Source organism: Ursus arctos, unplaced genomic scaffold, assembly GCF_023065955.2.
Source record: "Ursus arctos isolate Adak ecotype North America unplaced genomic scaffold, UrsArc2.0 scaffold_13, whole genome shotgun sequence".
In the NCBI taxonomy this organism is placed as follows: domain Eukaryota; kingdom Metazoa; phylum Chordata; class Mammalia; order Carnivora; family Ursidae; genus Ursus; species Ursus arctos.
Window position 1 is genome coordinate 21,806,689 of NW_026622797.1, and position 20,914 is coordinate 21,827,602.

The window sequence follows — 20,914 nt, forward strand, 5'->3', positions numbered from 1 at the left end:
CAGAAAATACTAGCATAAGCAAAGGCAAAAACTAAGCTAGCGTAGTCAGTGGGTGGCATCATGGCCCATGAGATATATCCATGTGTGTTGAAAGTTTCAACAATGCTGACCGAAGCTATAAAAAAGGTAAATACATTTTAAAATCAGTATTGACACCATTGGCAAACAAACACAACTAACTGTACTTGAATGGAATTCAACTTTGGCTGAATTCTCTTAAAAAGCTGGCCACAGGTCTGCCATTAACACACATGTTTTGGTTTGGCACTGGGCCTCCCAAACAACAGAGCAGGTGAATTCCACAAATATACATTTCTAATAAATCATTCTGTCAGTTAGACAGTAACATTTACATATCACCCTTCCAATTCCTAATTGTCTAATCAGTTGCAAGACCAAATTACACAGCACTCAAGGCAATATAAAACACAGGCGTGTAAACAGTATCACAATGGCTCATTGTACTGTCAGATTTGCCCTCCTCAGACATGCTGTTTCTATTTGGATAAAGAAAGCTTCCATAATGATACCATTTTTATAAAGGCCCTAACCAAAACTAACCAACACAATATATTGCTTAGAAGTCCATGCTATTTTTTTAAAAAGGGAATGATAAACACAAAATTCAGGATGGCAGCTAGCTCTAGGTAGAGGGCAGAAATATAGGATGAGAAAGGAACATGATATGGAAAGCAACAGTGGTAATAAGCTCAATTTTATAATTATACTTAATAACTTGTGCACCAATCTATTATACTGTTTTATGTTTATCATTTGTCTCATGACTGACTTTTGAAAAGTTTTTGTCTTCTTTGGAATGTGGAGTACTCTACGCAATAGAGCATAGCAAGCCTGGATTATGCAGAGAGAGTACCGATATGTATTGTTAGTTTGAAATCCCTTTGAAAGCTCTTTGATCTTTGTGATATTACTGGCTAAAAAGCTTGTGAAGTTTTCTTCAGGAGCAGCGGCATATAAAAAGAGATAATGATGCATTTTTACTTTGATATTTCATATTTACTTTTTTTTCAAAAGTAAGACTGTGTTTTTATAGATTTATTTTATTTATTTATTTTAGGGACAGAGAGACAGTTCAAGCGGGGGGAGGAGCAGAGGGAGAGGATCTCAAGCCAACTCCATGCTGCGCACAGATGTGGGGCTGATCTAATGACCCTGAGATCATGACCTGAACAGAAACCAAGTTGGACACTTAACTGACTGAGCCACCCAGGTCCCCCCCAAAAAAGTAAGACTATTTTTTAAAAGCAGTTTTAGGTTCACAGCAAAATCGAGGGGTGGTACAGAGATTTCCCATGCACCCCTGCCCCTCCTCCACAGCTTTCTCCATCATCAACATCCCCCTGCCAGAGTAGTGCATTTGTTACAAATGATGAACCTACATTGACGTGTCATCATCACCCAAAGTCCATAGCTTAATTACAGTTCACTCTTGGTATTGTATATTCTATTGGTCTGAACACATGTATAATGACGTGTACCTACCAACACACAGAGTATCTCCACTGCCCTAAATGTCCCCTATGCTCGGCCTATTCATCCCTCCTCCTACCAACTCCTAGCAACAAATGATGTTTTTATTGTATCTATAGTTTTACCTTTTCCAGAATGTCTTGTGTTGGAGTCATACTGTATGCAGCCCTTTCAGATTGGCTTCGTTTAATAATATGCTTTTAAAATTCCTCCATGTCTTTTCATGGCTTGATAGCTAATTTTTTTTTTAGTGGTGAATAATATTCCACTGTCTAATGTACCATGGTTTATTTATTCATTCACCTACTGAAGGACATCTTGGTTGTTTCCAAGTTTTGGCAAATACAAATAAAGCCACTATAAACATCCATGTGCAGGTTCTTTTGTGGACACAAGTTTTCAATGACTTTGGGTAAATACCAAGGAGCACGATTGCTAGATCATATGTATGAGCATACTTAGTTTTGTAAGAAAGAGCCAAACTCTCTTCCAAAGTGGTTGCACCTTTTCCAGCAATGAATGAGAGTTCCTGTTGCTCCATATCCTTGCCAGCATTTGGTGTTGTCAGTGCTCCAGATTTTGGCCATCCTAGTAGGTGTGTAGTGGTTGCTCACCATTGTTTTGATTTTTATTTCCCTGATGGTATATGATGTGGGGAATCTTTTCGTATGCTTATTTGCCATCTGCATATTGTCTTCGGTGAGGGGTCTGTGAAGGACTTTGGCCTATTTTTTAATTGGATTGTTTTCTTACTCTTGAGGTTTAAGAGTTCTTTGTAGATTTTGGATAGCAGTGCTTTATCAGACATGCCTTTTGCAAATATTTTCACCCCATCTGTGGTTTGTCTTCTCTTTTTCTTATCTTTCTCAGAGCAGAAGTTTTTCATTTTAATGCAGTCCAGCTTATCAAAGATTTCTTTCATGGATCATGCCTTTGGTGTAGTATCTAAAAAGTCATCACCATGCCCAAAGTCATCTAGGTTTTCTCCTACATTGTCTTCTAGGAGTTTTATAGTTTGGCATTTTACATTTAAGTCTGTGATCCATTTTGAGTTAATTTTTGTTAAGGCTGTAAGGTCTGTGTCTAGATTCATTTTTTGCATGTGGATGTCCAGCTCCAGCAAAGACTATCTTTGATCCTTTGTCAAAGATCAGTTGTCTGAATTTACTTGGGTCTATTGCTAGTCTCTCCTATTCTGTTCCATTGATCCATTCATCATCCATTCTTTTGCCAATACCACACAGCCTGGAGTAAGTCTTGAAGTAGTATCAATAGTATCAGTCTTCCAACTTTGTTCTCCTTCAGTCTTGTGTTGGTTACTCTGGGTCTTTTGCCTTTCATATGAACTTTAGAATCAGTGTGTTGATACCCACAAAATAACTTGCTGGGTTTCTGATTGGGATAAGATTGAATCTAAAGATCAAGTGAGGAAGAACTGACATCTTGACAATACTGAGCCTTTCTATCTATAAATATAGAATATGTCTCCATTTACTCAGTTCTTCTTTGGTTTTGTTCAGCAGAGATTTGTAGTTTTCCTGTACTTACTATGTTAGATTTATATCTAAATATTTCATTCTTGGGGGTTCTAATGTAAATGGTATTGTGTTTTTAATATCAAATTCCATTTGTTCTTTACTGGAATATAGGAAAGTAAGCATATCCTGAAATCTTGCTACAATCACTTACTAGTTCCAGTGGTATTTTTGGTCAATTCTTTCAATTTTTCCACATAATATTACACTTTCTAATTCAGAAACAAATATGGACACCTTTGGCAGAATAAAAAAAATGTGTGGTTACCCTCCTAAACCCTAGGTAAAAAATGCTTTTTTAAAAAAATCAAAAACCTTTTGATAAAATTCATCCAAGATTTAAACTGGTTGGAGGATTTTTTTTTTTTTTTTTTTTTTTTTTGCATTATGTGCTTTGGCCAATGTGAAAATTATTAACTACTTTTCACAACTTCTCACACAAAGGGATATTAGTTGATCATTTTCATCACTTAATCACTACAGTAGCTGCCCAGGTAGGTTGAAAATTTCAAGAGCCAGATACGGTTGCTAAATTGTTTACATTTTCAAGCCCATTTTGAATAAATGAGATGTCCTTTGGGAAAATCCATAGAAAATACAAATAAAAATTCAATTAACCCATAGAAACAACGCACTCTGGGTGTGTTCAACACCACCGTCCTAGATGATGGTGCCATTTACTGAGATAGAAAACACTGAGGTAAAATAGGAGGTGGGAGGTGAAACCAAGAATTGTTTTTGAACTCAAGTTTGAGATTATAGTAATCCTCTAAACAGAGCAGAAAGCAAGCAGTTGGGTATAGGAATATGGAGCCCAGAGAGACAGGGACTCAAGATATAAACACGGAGCGTCATCATCCCAGAGAATTTATTTAAAGCCATAAAGCTTGATGAGATGCCCAAAGAAGTGAATATAGACGATACAGAGAAGAGGGTTCAGGACTGATTTCTGGAGCATTCAACATTGAAAGATTAAAAAAAAGGAAGAGAAACCAGCAAAGGAGACTAAGAAGAAACAGAGAAGTAGAAGGAAAGTCGGGAGAGTATGTTTGCCAGAAACCAAGTTTTAAGAAAGCATTTCAAGAAAAAGAAGGTGTATGACTGGATCAAATGTTCTTGAGAGATTACAATAAGTGAAGACTCAGAATTGACTGCTCTGTTTGTCGGTGTGGTGGCCACTGATGACCTTAATTAGAACTCTTTCAGCAGAGCAGAATGGGTTTAAGAGAGAATGAGAGAAGTGGAAACTGGAAGTGTGGGCAGTCCTTTCAAGGAACTTTGCTGAAAACGGAACAAGAGAAAAAAGGTGGCACTGAAAGATTCAAGACCGAGATAAATTTTATTTTGTTGTGTGTCTGTTGAGAGATAACACAGTATGTTTGTAGATTGATGGGAATGAAGCAGTCAAAATGGAAAATTGTGTCCTACAGGAGAGAGAGGCAGAGAATCTCAGAGAGGGAATGCTCAAGTAGGCAAGAGGTTGTGAAGTGCAGGGCGCAGGAGGAAGAACTGTCCTCAGACATAGACAGTTCATCTGTTGTAACGGGAGGGAGCGTGGAATATAGTTTCCATAAGGATGGATTGGCAAACCTGATGATGGGAGAATGTAGAACTTTTTTATTCTTTTTTTTTTTTAAGATTTTATTTATTTATTTGACACACAAAGAGAGAGAGAACAAGCAGGGGGAGCGGCAGGCAGAGGGAGAAGCAGGCTCCCCGTGGAGCAGGGAGCCCGATATGATGGGGCCTCATCGATCCCAGGACCCTGGAGCATGACCTGAGCCAAAGGCAGATGCTTAAGATGGAGCCTCCCAGGTGCCCTAGAAGTTTCTTCTGCTTGTGCTTTCTTATTGAAACAAGTCGCAAGTTCATTATGCTCTTTGGCCAATAGGAAGATTTTTCTCTGAGAGAGGAAGAGATCTAAGAGAGAGGATCCGGGAGGGAATGCCCAAGGTTTGAAGACAGAGGAAAACAGGTGCAAGAGGCACTGTGAGAACAGAAGATTCAAATGACTAGGGGGATGTAGTACACTGTTGGGCAGTACCGAGGGGCCCCTTGATGTTCGTGGTCGGAAATATCAAGCAGGACCAAACATCATGCTTCCGTGATTTTTCTTAAATACACTCAGGTGCTCAGGTACAAGCATAAATAGGCAAGCGGTCGGGTTTAATCAGAATTATATATATTCTAGATAAATAAGATTGAAGGCAAAAAGGGATACTGTACTTGATGATTTGCAAGAGTGTGCTTATAATATCAGATCACAGAACCTACGCTAAAAAAAAATGAGGGGACATAGGACTAGGAAAGGTGCTGCAGTAGAGCGTTTGAGAAATTCTCCCGCTACAAAAGAGCACAGCAAGCCCCATTTCAGCAAAAAAGCAAGGAAGGTTACATCTGACAGGCATTCTTCCAGGAAAAAAAAACGTACTTTTCCTTTGTGATTTAGATCCTTTGCTACAGTGCTGCTCCCTTTCTATTTGTGCCAAAGATCACTAATGGCAATTTTTTAAATGTCAAATTAGGTCACATCATAATGGCTTTCTGTGGCAAGCACGAATTGGCTCAGATATGTTTAGTACAGTCAAATTATGAGTTTAACTGGTGTTAATCTATGGAAAAAGTTTAAATATTATTAGAAAATGTTCATTTTAAATTATAATGCTAGGTTGCCCTCCAGTAAAAATGTAAAGTAGAAATAAAGCAATTGTCAATTGTATTACAGTATCTATGATACGTTCCTATTTACTTCTAACTTACATTTGATAAAGACCCATGTTTTGATTGAAAGATATCTTTTTTCTTTTTCGAACTTATTTTTTCAAAGATATAGAAGTCATTAAGAAAACTGCTTCTCAGTTATCGTCATATAGTATGGATTCGCCATATCAGCACAGCACTACGGTAGCATAAACATAAATGAAATCTTAATCCGAGGAAATTGATATTGTGAGGTATCAAGCTTAAGTCTTATTTACAGTGACAATAACACAAAGCCCTTCTTCTTTTTAATGCTGTGTTAATTGAAATTACAATTTAAGAGCAAAGAGGGGAGCAGTCTGACTGGATGGGGTCTTTAAAATACCTTAGTCATTCTCATTCAAGATAGGCCTAAATGAAACTGGAATTGACCTTTGAGATTGACTAATGATAAAAGCATTCTAATGGTTTAGAAAAGATAACTTAGCTAGTTTAGGCATAATAATTTATATTCATCCATGTAAATTGCAACGGAAGCAGCAAAAACCAACACTGCTCAGCGTTGTACTTTCAGTTACCGGTTGTAAAACATTATCATGTTCTCAAAGTATATCTCTGCTATGAAATATTTGGTCTTATTAGGTCTATGTAGAATTTTGTAAGCTTCCATGTAAATAACTCCACTCTATTGAGAAGGCATTTCCCCCGACTTACAGGTTGGTTCTCTGTCACACTGAAGTAATGGAGCACATGAAAAAAGAAACTAAATCCCAGAGTACACCACTACTAACAGGTCTCTTCTTAGCAAGAAGCTCCAACACTTTGTTTGTGTATAAGACATCTCCCAGAATGCAATGCGCTTCTGTTAGTCTTCTTCCTACTTCCTTCCTGCCCTCTTGTTTTCTGGGTCTTACAAAAACCAGTCAGACAACACTTCGGCTGCCTTCCAGATCTACCCCTTGGAACAAAAATGTCTTTCCAGATACTTTATCCCTGAATCAGAAATAAGAAAAGAGCTTCAGAACCATCATCTGTTTCATTTTGTTGTTTTTACAATGTATTTATTTATTTTAGAGAGAGTGCAAGCACGTGCATATGCAAGCCAGGGAAGGCGCAGAGGGAGAGGGAGAGAATCTCTGGCTGACTCCACTGAGCATGGAGCCCAGGGAAGGGCTCAATCTTGCAATCCCGAAATCATGACCAGAGCCGAAATCAGATGCTCAACTGAGTGACCCACCTAGGTGCCCTGACATCATCTCAGCTTTCAGACGAGCAGATATGGGGGGCTATCAATTACATATTTGAAAACAATTTCACTAGTCCTGGATTTCATGGACTGTTCTCTCAGATTCTGGAGAATAAATCTGGCTATAAATTCTAAGCTTTTGACATTACTGTGAATGTTCATCCTTTCCATATATATATATATATATATATATATGATCAGTACACACACACACACACACAAATGTATTTCTGTCATCCCCAACTTTCAGATGAAGAAACGAAGTCACAAAGCAGAGATTTTACTGCAGAGCCTGTGTACTTAATCATTGAACTCTCTATCCTTTCTGAACGCTATACTTAGTGACACAATTACTTTCATCCTAAAATGACCAGAGTCCTCTTAAATCATGGTTCTTGTTTCTGACTATAGGTATACATGTAACAATTATAATAATAACAGATAACCCTTATTAAGTATTTGATACATGCCAGGCATTGGATTATATGATTATCTCATTTAATCCTCACAGATATATGTGATAGATACTATTATTATTCCCATTTAACAAATGAAAAAAAAAATTAGGCTTTAGAGAAGATAATAAATTTACCCAGAATCAGACAGCTGGTAGATGGAAAGGCTGGGATTCAAATTCCATCTGAATCCTGAACCTAAGTGCTCACCTCTTACACTGTAAAGCCTCTATGTTATAGGTATATAACGTGTTGCATGTAATTCTCCAATAAATTGAAAGCATATTTTACTAAAAGGTACATGTTAAGAAATATCATTCCACATATTCAACTATAAATAAATAACTTGTGAAACATAAATGTTCTTTCATCATATACAAATAATTGCAAATTAGCCAGAGACTTCTGAATATATTTGTGGTAGGAGATTTAAATTCAGTAATTCTTCCTATATAAAGATCCTTTGGTGGATCTTTATGCACTGCATGAAGAGGCTTTCTGACCCTATGACTTCTTACAGGGTTTAAACAATGAGAAGTACTGGCAGGAAATCAGACAGAAGAAGAAAAGGAAACGTGGGGTATTTGTCTCGCTTATTCAGTTCCTGAAGGGTCCCCACGTGCTGCATGGGCACCAAAAGTCCCTGCTCAGGCCTAGCAGTGGTCGCCTGCCCCCTGTTACTAGCCTACAAGTTTTGTATTGTAGCTTGTGACTTGCCTATACCCTGTCCACCCTCATAAATCATTCCTTCACTAAACTCACTCAGACTACCCAATTTAAGTGCCATCTTTCTCTTTCTTGGATGAGACCGAGGCTGACACAGAAGTGATCCGTTCTGGCCTAGAACACAGGCCTTCATATGTTAGAAGAGGATATTTCCACATTCTATATGCATTTGTATCACTCATGTGTCTTTTTTAAAATAGCAAAGATGTATCAGTACGATTACAAAGAAAAGGATGTGTAATGTTACAGCAAATACACTTTCTTCAGACTCCTGATGTTGGCTTTTCAAACTGGATCTTGCAAATCACTCATGACTCAGCTAAAGTACAATCTCAGTGCAAGACGAATGGAATGTACCAGCAAACCCAGGATTATTGTGCACAGAACATTATTCTTGCTCACTTTAGCCACGTCAGGTCCACTCTAATTGGGATGCTCTGGGCAACTGAAGATTTATGCTTGGCTCAAATATTTATGAGCCCAAACGAATTATGTCTAATACCATTGGTTTTTGTAAGCCTGGAGTCAAAGACACCTAGTCACTTACATTTATGAGATATGTGAGGAAATATCTGCAGGGCATCTCCTGGACAGGACACCGTGAAATTTAAGGACCTTGAGTGATCAGTGGAAGTATTTTTCTATTCATAGTATTAAGCTAGAATATAGAGAAATGAGTACTCCAAATATGGGAGAGTGTGTAAATCGATTTAAAGTCAAGATAGAGGCGCTTGGGTGGCTCAGTCGTTAAGCGTCTGCCTTCGGCCCAGGGCGTGATCCCGGCATTCTGGGATCGAGCCCCATATCAGGCTTCTCTGCTGGAAGCCTGCTTTTTCCTCTCCCACTCCCCCTGCCTGTGTTCCCTCTCTCGCTGGCTGTCTCTAGCTCTGTGAAATAAATAAATAAATAATCTTTAAATAAATAAATAAATAAAGTTAAGATAATCTTTTGAAGACTTTAGTATAGAATTCTGCCTCTAAGAATTTATCCGAAGAAAATAATCACAAACGTGTATAAAGATTTATCTACTCACAGGTTCAGAGACAATCAATACACACATACAAATTAAGGAATATGCAGTCATTAAAAATATCATGGAAGAATGTATAATGGCGGAGGTAAATGTTTACAAAATATGTTAGCTGGAATAAGAACAGGTATTAAAACTATACATAAGCTACTTCTGGTGTCAGCCAAGATGGTGAAAACTGACTATAGCCTATCACTCTCACTACTTAGAACTAAAAACTCTGAAAAGAATAAAAAAGCAGCTATATGAGGACTTCGAAAAGTACACATAGCATGTGGATTGGAAACTACTGTAAAAACTTGAATAAGGATCCACAAGGGGAGAGATATGTAGATTTTAATTTTCCTTTTTTGCCTAGATTTGACCTGAGGGCAAGCTGAGTCTTGTAGTTGTACAGCGAGCACTGACAGCCAAAATTCCAGGACAAATACTTTCTTCTAGCCAGAACACTGGGAAAAAGATTCCCACATGCTAGAGATTGTGAGGGAGACCTTCCCCCACCCCAGCTTTTCCCCCCTTTCATTCCCTCTCAGTTACAGAGCTGCACTGGCAATAGTACAAGTATTTAGAATCCCAAGGAAAACCCATCTCTCTAGCTAGAGGAACTGGGAAAAAGGAAGCACTCTTGTATGAAGAGTTGGGGGTGGGGGAGTATGGTTTTTTTTTTTCCCTTGCTGCATCACTGTGAAGGCAGCCCCAACTGTGTAGGACTACATGACAGTATGGGAGGCTAAAACTCTGAAAGGATTCCATCTTTCTGGCCAGAGGAACCAAGAAAAGGAGCATATGAGAATTGGAGAGTAATGGGAGAAATCATGGACAGAGAGGAGCTGAAAAAAGGAAACTCTCAGCAAACTAGGAGTAGAAGGAAATATACTCAAACTGATAAAGAGTATTTGCAACACGATTTATAGTTAACATCATAATTAATTGTAAAAGACTATTTTCTTCCTGAAAAAGAAATAAGGAAAGGTTATCGACTCTCACAACTTCTGTCCGATATTGTACTAGAAGTCTTAACCAATGTAATAAAACATGAAAAAGAAATAAAAGCTATGAAGATTGGAAAACAAAAAAGAAAACTGTCTCTATTATCAGACAACATAAACTGCCTACATAGAAGAAAAGAAAGAAATTCCCATGGACTCTACAGCAAAACTCTTACAATGAATAAGTGAGTTTAGCATCTCTAAATAAATACTATAAACTAATAAAAAAAAAAACACTATCTGTTTCACTGAGGAGGATATACGCATGGCAAGTAAGCACATGAAAAAATGTGCAACATTATTACCTATTTGAGAAATGCAAATTATAACCACAATAAGATATCACTACATACCAATCAAAATGACTAAAATAAAGAATATCATCAAATAACTGGCAAGAATGAGGAGAAACTGTATTGCTCACACACTGCTAGTGTGAAATGAAAAATGGTACAGCCACTCTGTTGTCCTGAGCAGTTTCTTTGAAAACTAAGTTTGCAAGCACCATACAACCCAGCAACTGCCTTCTTGAATATTTATGCCAGAGAAATGAAAACTTATGTTCACACAAAAACCTGCACATGAATGTTCATAGCAGCTTTATTCATAATAGCTCAAAACTGGAAACACTTCAGATGTCCTTTAATGGGTGACTAGTTGAACTGTGATACCCTCATACCATGAAATACTACTCAGCAATAAAAAGGAACAAACTATTGACACATGTAACAACTTGGGTGAATCTCCAGAGAATTAGTCTGAGTGAAAAAAGCCAATTCTAAAAAATCATATGCACATCATTTCATTTATATAAGATTCCTGAAATGACAAAATCATAGAAAGATGGAATAAATTAATGGTTGCCAGGGGTTGGGGATGGGGTAGAGGGAGAAAGTGAGTGTGGCCATAAAAGGGCTCCATGCGGGGTCCTTGCGGTGAGAGTATTCCACGAAGTAATTGGAATTGCCTCAACAAATTTTGAAGAAGAACAAAGTTGGAGGACTCACACACTACCTGCTTTCAAGACTTACAATAAGGCCGCCATAATCAATACAGTGTGGTACTTGTGAACAAACACATACAGCAGAAATAGACCCACAATGTAGTCAAATTGATTTCTGACAAAGGTGCAAAGGCAATTCAATGGTGAAAGGACAGCTTTTTCAAGAAATGGTCCTGGAACAATGAACATCCATTTGCAAAAAAAGGCGGGGGGGGGGGGGGGCAACCCAACTCAACACTTAGCTCACACCATATCCAAAAAAGAGTCCAGGTAGATCATAGGCCTAAATGTAAAATCTTAAACTATGAAACTTCTAGAAGGGAATAGAGGAGAAACTCCTTATGAGCTTGGGTTAAGTAAAAAGTTCTTAGATAAACATCAAAAGCATATTCCATGAAAGAAAAAATTAATTAATTGGATGTCATCAAAATGATAAACTTCACGGGGTTGCCTGGGTGGCTCAGTCGTTAAAGGTCTGCCTTTGGCTCAGGGCGTGATCCCGGCGTTCTGGGATCAAGCCCCACATCGAGCCTGCTTCTTCCCCTCCCACTCCCCCTGCTTGTGTTCCCTCTCTCGCTGGCTGTGTCTCTCTCTGTCAAATAAATAAATAAAATCTTTTTAAAAAAATGATAAACTTCAGCTCTGCAAAAGGCACTACTATTAAAATGTAAGATACCTCACAGACAGGGAAAAAATGTTTACAAATCACATATTTGGCAGAGAACTTCTATTTGGCAAATACAAAAACTCCCAAATCTTAACAATAAGAAAACAACCTATTTTTTTTAATGAGCAAAAGATTTGAACAGACATTTTGAAGACGATACACATATGATATAAAAAGACTTAATAAAAGATGCTTAACATCATCAGTCATGAGGAAAATGCAAATTAGAACTGCAGTGTGATACCACTATAAAAGGGCTGAAATCTGGGGCACCAGGGTGGCCCCATGGGTTAAGCATCTGCCTTTGGCTCGGGTCATGATCCCAGGGTTCTGCCTGGGATGGAGCCCCACGTCGGGCCCCCCCCTAATCAGCAGGGAGTCTGCTTCTGTCTCTCCCTGTGCCCCTTCCCCACCTTGTGCCCTCTCTCTCTCAAATAAATACGTAAAATCTTCGTTAACAAAAGAAAACCAAAAAAACCCAAAAAACCAAACACAAGGGCTAGAATCATTAAAATAGAAGAAAGATTGACCACGCTACACACTAATGAGGACACAGAGCAACTGGAACTCTCATGAATTGCTAATGGCAATGCAACGTGGCAGATCTACTCTGGAAAATAGCCAAACATACACTTGCCGTATAACCAAACCATTCCACTCCTGGGTACCTGCTCAAAAAAAGAAAAAGAAAACTCATGTTCATACAAAAACTTGTATGTAAAATGCTTATAGCAGCTTTTTTCATAATCTCCTCAGACTAGAAAAAACTCAAATGCGCTTCAACTTATGAATGGATTGACAAAGCGGTACATCAATACCATGGACTACTACTCAACAGCAAAATATTGACAGAACAAACCATCAATATACTCAACATGGAGGAATCTAAAATGTATTGTGCTAAATGAAAAGTGCCAGACTCAAAGGCTACATATGGTTTGCCTTATATATATTTTCGGGAAAGGTAAAACTATAGGACTAGGGAACAAATCTGTGGTCCCAGGGAAGGATTTGACTAGAAGGGGTCAGCATTAAAGAATATTTTTATGTGATTGTGGTGGTGGCTACATGATTCTATGCGTCTGTCAAAAATCATTGAACTGTACACAAAAAAGTGAATTTTGGTGTATGTTAATTCAAAAAATAAATGTATACAAACCATATGTATACACTGAACTTCTGTTTTAAAGGAAAGTATATGGCTAAAAGGTAAATACCAAAATTCTAACATTGGTATCTCTGAGTGGTAAATATTTTTCCCTATAATTTAAAAGTAATTTTTTGTAAACAGTGTAATTTTTTGTGAAATTTGACTATATATGTGTGCATACACATATATACATATATATCTGCAGTCTGATTCTCTATGTATGTTTCTGTGTATCTACAAAGCTCTGAAATAAATACCACCTTGGGGTAGCTGGGGGACTCAGTCAGTTAGGCATCTGACTTTTTAAAAATCTTTTTAAAAATAAAAATAAATAAATAAATACCATCTCTTGAAGCACTAAAATACTAAGAGGCACAGAAAATCAGGGATCATTAAAATGGAATATAATTTCTTCCCTATGGCTTTCTGAATTGCACAAATTTTCTATAATTCTATGTATTGTTTTTGATATTAAAATTTTAAATTATAACAGTCTGACAGGTCTAAATGTAAGTCAATACAAAGGGGCTAGACCATTGTCTAACTGACCTTTTAGAATTCCATGCTTCCAAAGCCCTGTAAATGAACACATTTCATTTTCTCAAGCTTCAGAATGATAGTAATTCTTGCCACTTTGTAAATTCAAGCAATTTATCTGGTTATTCTTGATCAGCATATCTTGATCTAGCTTATCAAACTACCTTCCAGATCTTGCTCCACTCCACAATGGATCCCATCAAGGGGTCTTTCACGTCCAAAGAGTTCTCTGTGCTCACTATACCTCGCAGGACTACCCTGCAGGTGAGAAATGGGCCCTTTAACTGTCTAGCCACAGGCGGCCAGACACAAAAGAAAGCTATGTTGTTATGGAATCTGAAGCAGTAAGATTTTTCCAAATATGCTTGGATCACAGGAACATCTGATTCAATATGGAAAATTGTACTATTGTTCACACTTCCACAGAAACATATGACATTTCAGGGGAACACAGAGAAACAAATGAAAACCCTCAAGAGCAGCTACCAATTTTTCTAAATGTTATACCAGACATGGAGGATGGCGGGGATGGGAAAAAAGTGACCTCAACTAGTGGTCAGATGACTTTCTGTAATTTCAATAACATTTGCAACTAAGAAAGGGAATTGGTGATTATATCATCAACTATTTCCCCCACTCTGACAAAACCAGGCCCCTATTTTATGTCTAATCCAAAAGAAACATTTTCAAAGAGGGTGAAGAGGATTCTATGTGAAGTGTTATACTCAAAATTCTTCCCTTGGGTTAAAAAAAAGCATTATTTCATCCTTAAAGTTTATGTGTACATTTTAGGGTCAAGTCTAATTCTACTGAAAAAAAAATGTGCCATTTCACCCTCTTTGTAGGATATCCAAACAAAACAAAACAAATAAACAAACAAAAAACCCACCTAATTTTGTTCAGAGTACTCAATGAACTACTGGCCTTTACATGGCACTCTGTGGTTTTGACTGGCAAAACGAAGTACCATAGTTACATAACGATACACAGAATCTCTTCTCAAGATATTTTATTTCCTATTTAAAATTAAGCCATGAACTAGAGTCAAGAATATTTTATTACAAGTACATAAGTAAATATAAGACAAACTTAAATGCTTTAGTTAGTATACTTATGCAATTTATTCTTTTTAACATTTTTTTAAATGTCAAAAATTCTTAGCATGTCTAAAAGCAAAAAAATGTATCCCCCAGGTATACTTGACCATTTCCTGCTCTTTGAACACCCCAAGCTTTTCAACATCTGAGCCCTTATTTATCCTGCTCCCTCTGTGATTTTTTAAAATTCTTTTGCAATAAGGATTTAGATAACAAAAATAAATACCTAGATTAAATTACTTTAAGCCTCTACAAAAATGCCTTCACCCAGTCAAAATGTAAGACCATGTTTTTGGCTTTCATAAAAATCACGATGTAAGAAACATCAGTTTTAAGAATATTTCTATATATTCTGCTAAAAATCAATCAAAGGCATTATCTACGATGCTACCCAATGTCCTTTACATGACAATCGGAGGGATAAATAACCTTGGAAAGTCAGTTCCTGGAAAGACCCACTCTATTTTTCCTGATAATTTGCTATGCTTCCTTTATTTCAATGCTAAGGACAATGCAATCAAATACATGTTCTTTTTTTGCCTTGGTTGCCCTGAAGATTAGCTAAATTTATTTTTCAATTGCAATAAATAACCTCTCCCTAGTGCCTAATACAAATTTGTCTCTTTTATTTCAAAGTTGTAATTTTTTACAACATGTTTTTAATTATGCCACAGTGAAAGTCACCTTAAATATGTTTCAAAATATGCTTAGATACGCTTTAAATATAGTGGGCAGAATTAATATTGAGGCTGCTTCCTACAAGCTATTCCATGTTAAGTTACAGAACAAAACCAGTGTGGCCTAGGGCAGCATTCGCCAAACCAGAACATGCCAAGCAGTCATGTAATGGTCTTGCTGAAAGCATTGACTCTGTTCAGAAGGTCTGGAGTGGGGCCCGAGGTTCCACATTTCTAACAGGCTCCCAGATAAGGTCACTCTTACTGGCCCTCAGACCACACTCAGAGGAGGTGGGGTCTAAACAGTGCTCTGCCCATGCAGGAAGGAAAAGTCAGCACAAGAGAAGCAATGAATATGGTGAGCCTGAAGACACTAGAACCCTCACAATGGTGAACACTACGAATTAGAGAAAATGGCATAGCCTATTTCTGTTATCAATCTTTAAAAATCAAAAGGTCTTAAATTCAATATCAGTATTAATTTAATTTTTTATATAACAAATGTCCAGTTCATGTTTTTCAAAGAAGTTGATTCTGACTCATATGTTAGACATTGTACCATATACATCTAAAGAAAATTTGGGTTGGTATGTTTCAAAAATCTCTATTATTCTGAATGTGTCAGGAGGAAATAGGACAGGAAAACGCACTGAATATTTGGAAAGTTTCCATTTATTCAAATGTTTACTAAACACCTATTACACTCCAGCACTACTTGGAGGCCTCAACATACAACTGCCTTTTTCTTTTAATGTGTTTATTCTGGTTTTATTCTGATTCTTCATTTTTACTATCTTTGGGAGCAATTACTATATAACTTGGGGAATTACCCTTTAATCAGCAAATAAGTGAATGAATTTGCATCAATTCAAGAAAATTCATCAGCTGTGATACTGGCTAAGGAAAACATTAGTTCATTTACATTTTCTGGCTTTCTAGCTTATTTCTAGTTAAGAGAGTATTCCTTCTCCCGACATGGCCTGCTGCATAACGATAGATTCTAAAATACTTCACAGTAAAGAAAAGACCTAGATTTTCCGATGTCGTTCAGTTTTTATAGATTCTCATAGTGCCCATTGTCATGTCTCCTCTGCATAGTTTCATGGATGCAGTAGGCAAAAACCTATATTTTGGTTAAAGCTAATGCTAAAATTAACCAGTTATCTAATATACATAAAGCACTAGCTGAGTCACTGCATAAGTAAGACAACATTTAAGTTTTTTTCCGGGTCAGAGGATTTAAAACCAAGTGTACTAATTTTCTATTGCTGCTATAAGAAATTACCATAAAGTCAGTGGCTTAAACAGCACAAATTTATTGTTTTATGGTTCTGGAGTTCAGAAGTCCAAAATGGGTCTCACTGGGCTAAAATCAAGGTGTCAGCAGGATTTGGTTTCTTCTCAAGGCTCTAGAGAAGAATTTATTTTCTGTTCTTTCTGGCTTCTACACACCTCCCACATTCCTTGGCTCTCGGCCCCTTCCTCCACCTTCCAACACAGCAATGTTGTGTCTCCCTGTGACTTTCGTCCACAGTCACATCTTCTTCCAACTGACACTTCCCTTCTGCCTCCTTCCATTTTAAGAACCTTTGTGACTACATTGGGCCACATGGATAATCTGGGATAACCTCCCTATTTTAAGGTCAGCAGACTAGCAACCTTAATTTCCTTTGCCATGTAACCTAACATACTCATAGGTTCTAGGGATTAGCCATCTTTGAGGGGTCATTAGTCTGCCTACCATACCAAGACAGTGCTCCATTTTTATTTACTAATGTGAATTTTTGAAACACTTTTGCCCTCTTACAGTTTCTCAGTGCCAGGGAAAGAAGTTCTTGGGGAAGAACAGTGTAAGATTACTGATAGCAAAAACTTGTGTTTCAGTTTTTAACCACGAGCTCTGATGCTATTGGGATGACTCTAACACTCAATGAAAGATAAGGATATAGCTGGAATGGCCACTGCCACAGAACCCATCTGCTCCCAGACACATCTAGCCTGAGACTCCTGACTTACATTCTGGTAAATGGATGTGGTGGAACATGGAATCAGACTGTGGCCATCAGGATAATGTCCTGACTCTGCAATCCAAGTTGGCTAGAAAAAGGGCCTTCTCATTAAAGTTTTAGAAGCTAAACCCTCTTCCAAAACCACTCTAAGTAGCTTAGAATCATTACAACTGTCCAAGGGACTAAGTAATAAAGTTCATAGTTTGTTTTAAACATGGAAAAAAAGGAAAAGTCAAATAGGTAAATTATAGTAGCCTAATTTTTTCATGCCATTACTAAGGATTGCGCAGGTCACTGTCTCAACAACCTTACAGTGCATAAGCTCTAAAGACTCTAAATCTCTAACAATTAAAAGAATAACACTTTGCATGACTGTTTTGATGAATTTAGTCTAGACATACTTTCTCACAGGAACTCTTGATTAAAGATAATTATTACATTTCAATCAGAAGTCACAGAAAGTAAAAAGTCTGGATAACTGGCTGAAGGCCCTGCACAAACTGAATCCAAATATGAAACAAACCAAATCAAGTTTGAACTTATGGCCTGAATTCTAGTAGACAAAAGTGCATTTGTGGTGAATAAATATTTAAAACAGGCATGTGCAGTCATCAAATGCGAAAATAGAAACTGTATGGCAGTTTCCATAGAGTCAAATTGGCTCTACTGTGGTATCATGTCATACAAAGGTAATGAGAAGTATATTGTTTCTTGAGAGCCTTGGCTTTTTTTTTTAATTTTAAAGATTTTATTTATTTATTTGACAGAGAGAGACAGCCAGCGAGAGAGGGAACACAAGCGGTGGGAGTGGAGTGGGAGAGGAAGAAGCAGGCTCCCAGCTGAGCATGGAGCCCGATGCAGGGCTCGTTCCCAGGACCCTGGGATCACGCGCTGAGCCAAAGGCAGACGCTTAATGACTGAGCCACCCAGGTGCCCCAAGAGAGCCTTGTTTTTTAACACACAGTAAGCAATGCCAATGTGAGAACTAGTCATCGCTCACGGGTTAACGGATACCCTCAATTTCTACCACTCTCACTGCTGACCCCCACCCTTGCTCCCCCCAAACTGTACCTAATACAAAGGGGCTTCTGAGGACTATTCATAGCTCCCGTGGCCCCGGTAGGGTCTCCAACAATACTTCATTCAGCTCAGCCCTGCTCCTTGGTGACACTGGAGTGGGCCAGCTCTAAGTGAGGGCTGATTAGGAATGGGATAAGGTAGTGAGTGATCCAAGAGGAATTTTATTTGCATAGCCCCTAAAAGAATTTCGAAAATCTATGCACATACTTTTAAATAACATCTAAACATTTTTAACATAAGTTTAAACACTTGAAAAAGGAACATGATTTCGAATGTTCTGATACATATTTTTCAGAACCTCAGGGCTGCAGCTTTCACTCAATCTATGGAAAATGTCTGCTCTATCCCATAATTGGCAGAGCCCATTCTCATCGACAAGCCTATCAACCCAATTAGAGTTTCTGTCAAAACAAGTCTGACTTCATTTTTTCAGTCAAACGGGAAGATAGTCTTGGTGACAATCTGTATTCCGAATGCTAAAAGTAACAGATAAATGCAGCACAGAGCCTTGTCATGAGGAAGAAGGAGGAAGAACTGGCAGGCATTAGCCGTGCTCAGAGGCAGATCGGTTTCAAGAAAGAGATGGAAGTTGAGGATCTGAAAACTGAAACCCTTGGCCCTCTATGCCCTGGGAAGTCTTGGAGCCCAAAGGCACGTACATAGTTTGGAAACTGCTGAGAAAAAGCACTTAAGTTCTTCTTTGAAAGTATCTAACATGAAACAAATATAAAGTGGGGTCTCTAAACAAAAGCACCTCTGACTGCACTTCTTTGAGGGATCCTAAGCCTTTGGAAGTATCTTAACACACAAAGCATGTCGTCTTCATCAAAACGGAGGGTCAACAATTAGAGATTGTAATCTTGCTGATGCAGCCAACCTTGTGTATAATCCTTGGATGGGCAGTTCTGGTGTCCCAGGATTTGCTTCCACATTTTCTCTAATCCTTGGAACTCCTTGATTTGTTCTAACCCTCTACCCATATTTGGTCATCGTCGAGTGTGTGTTTCACCCAGTCTAAATTAGTCACCTTTCCCCCTTAAACTCCTAGATTTCACCCATCTCATCACTGGGCCTTATGCTCATGTTCTGATACTCTGACCTTTGTTAGTGCCGGAAGTAGATAAGCTTTTCTTAAAAAACAAAAACAACTGCAACTACCAAGGCTATCCTGTTGTGCCAACAGAGCTGCTTATGCAAACTATTGAGAACTCTTAGGTGGAAATATAAGGAGTGTAAAGACATACTGGAAATGCATTTTGAAAACCTCTCCCCTAATGTTTCTGGGAGAAAGGTTAGAAGTAAATTACTGACAATGGGGGCAAGAAAAGAGATGCAAAGGAGACAACTTTATTAGGCGCTTTCTCTTCTTTACGAGGATTTTGGTCCTTTCAGAGGAAGCTCCAAGTAATTCAACAATACCCAGTTTCCTTCAGTTGCTGCAACTTGATCCCACGGTGGATGCTCTGGAAAGCACGTTGAGGACGAACGGGTCTGAGGCCACGCACGATCAAGGTCGTCTGATCCATTTGTTAAGTTGAGACTCTTTCCGTGTCACCTCTCAGAAGCAGGTCTGTGTTCCCCTCCAAAGAGCCCACCACCTGGCTGTGCCCACCTCCACTCGTGCCCCAGCTACCATGAAACGGGTGGTTCAGAGGAGCCGCTACGGCGGCAGCGAGGCCTTTAGACGCAACCACTGAGGAAGAGGCGAGGACACCGGTGGAGGCTGCAGGCGCGCGCGCAGGTGCCCGCGCACCCACCCACCCACCCACACCGACTCGGGGTGCAGGGCGGACGGGGGAGAGGAGCGGAAGGCCTTACCAGATCAATGAACGTCAGGAATTTCCAGCTCCCGCCGTAGGTCTGATGCGAGGGCATTTCGATGGCCTTGTAGTTGCACAGGATAGAGCAGTAGGACAGCAGGATCGCCACCCGCAGCACCTGGCACGGGACAAGCGCCATGTTCGCGAAAGGCCTGGCAGGCTGGAAGGCGAGGAGGGAGGGCTGGAGGCGCAGGGCGCGCGGGGGCGGGCGCCGGGGGAACCCTGGCGCTGCCGGCCGCGGGGCGGGGCGGGGCGGAGCGGGGCGGGGCGGGGTCTGCGGCGGGCGCGCCCCCCGGGACCCGCGACCGCGAGCGCCCGGCGACCTGCGCGGGCGGGGCGGCGTTGGCGGGCCCTAGCGGCGGCCGCGGCCGGGCGGCGTGGCGTCAGCTCTTTCGTCATCTCCGTCATTCTGCTCCTGCGTTCGCGGGGCCCCGGGAGAGCCGGCCGGGGCGCCCCCTAGGCGTTCTGTGGGTGGGCGGCCTCCGAGTGCGACCGGGCTGGGGAAGCGCGCGGCGCGCTGTGGAGCCGCGGCGGGTGGCATCTGCGGGGCGGAGAAGGAGCATGGGGCCGGCGGGAGGCCGGGAAACCTGCCCTGACGGAGGGGACCCCAGTGGGGACAAACGTCGCAGCCGGGGGGGATCGTGGCGGAGGTTGTTCCCGCTGGCCAAGGCGGGTGCTGCGTGCGGAGGAACCTGTGGAGGC

General features: G+C 39.6%; 1 protein-coding gene across 22 annotated transcripts in view; it reads right to left on the reverse strand.

Moving 5' to 3' along the window:
- The window catches only part of AIG1 (androgen induced 1), a 310,429-nt gene extending 289,976 nt beyond the window's left edge, over positions 1-20,453 (reverse strand). For 6 of the 22 annotated variants that reach the window (XM_057311000.1, XM_048226197.2, XM_044386384.3 and 3 more), the window contains exon 1: positions 20,211-20,440. In XM_057311000.1, the coding sequence (XP_057166983.1) occupies positions 20,211-20,351 (141 nt within the window). In that variant the 5' untranslated portion in view covers positions 20,352-20,440. Of the gene's footprint in view, positions 1-16,098; positions 20,086-20,210 lie in introns of those variants that run through there. The other 16 variants (XR_007191620.2, XM_026504932.4, XM_026504936.4 and 13 more) reach the window with 10 other exon arrangements.
- Positions 20,454-20,914: the final 461 nt, after the last annotated feature.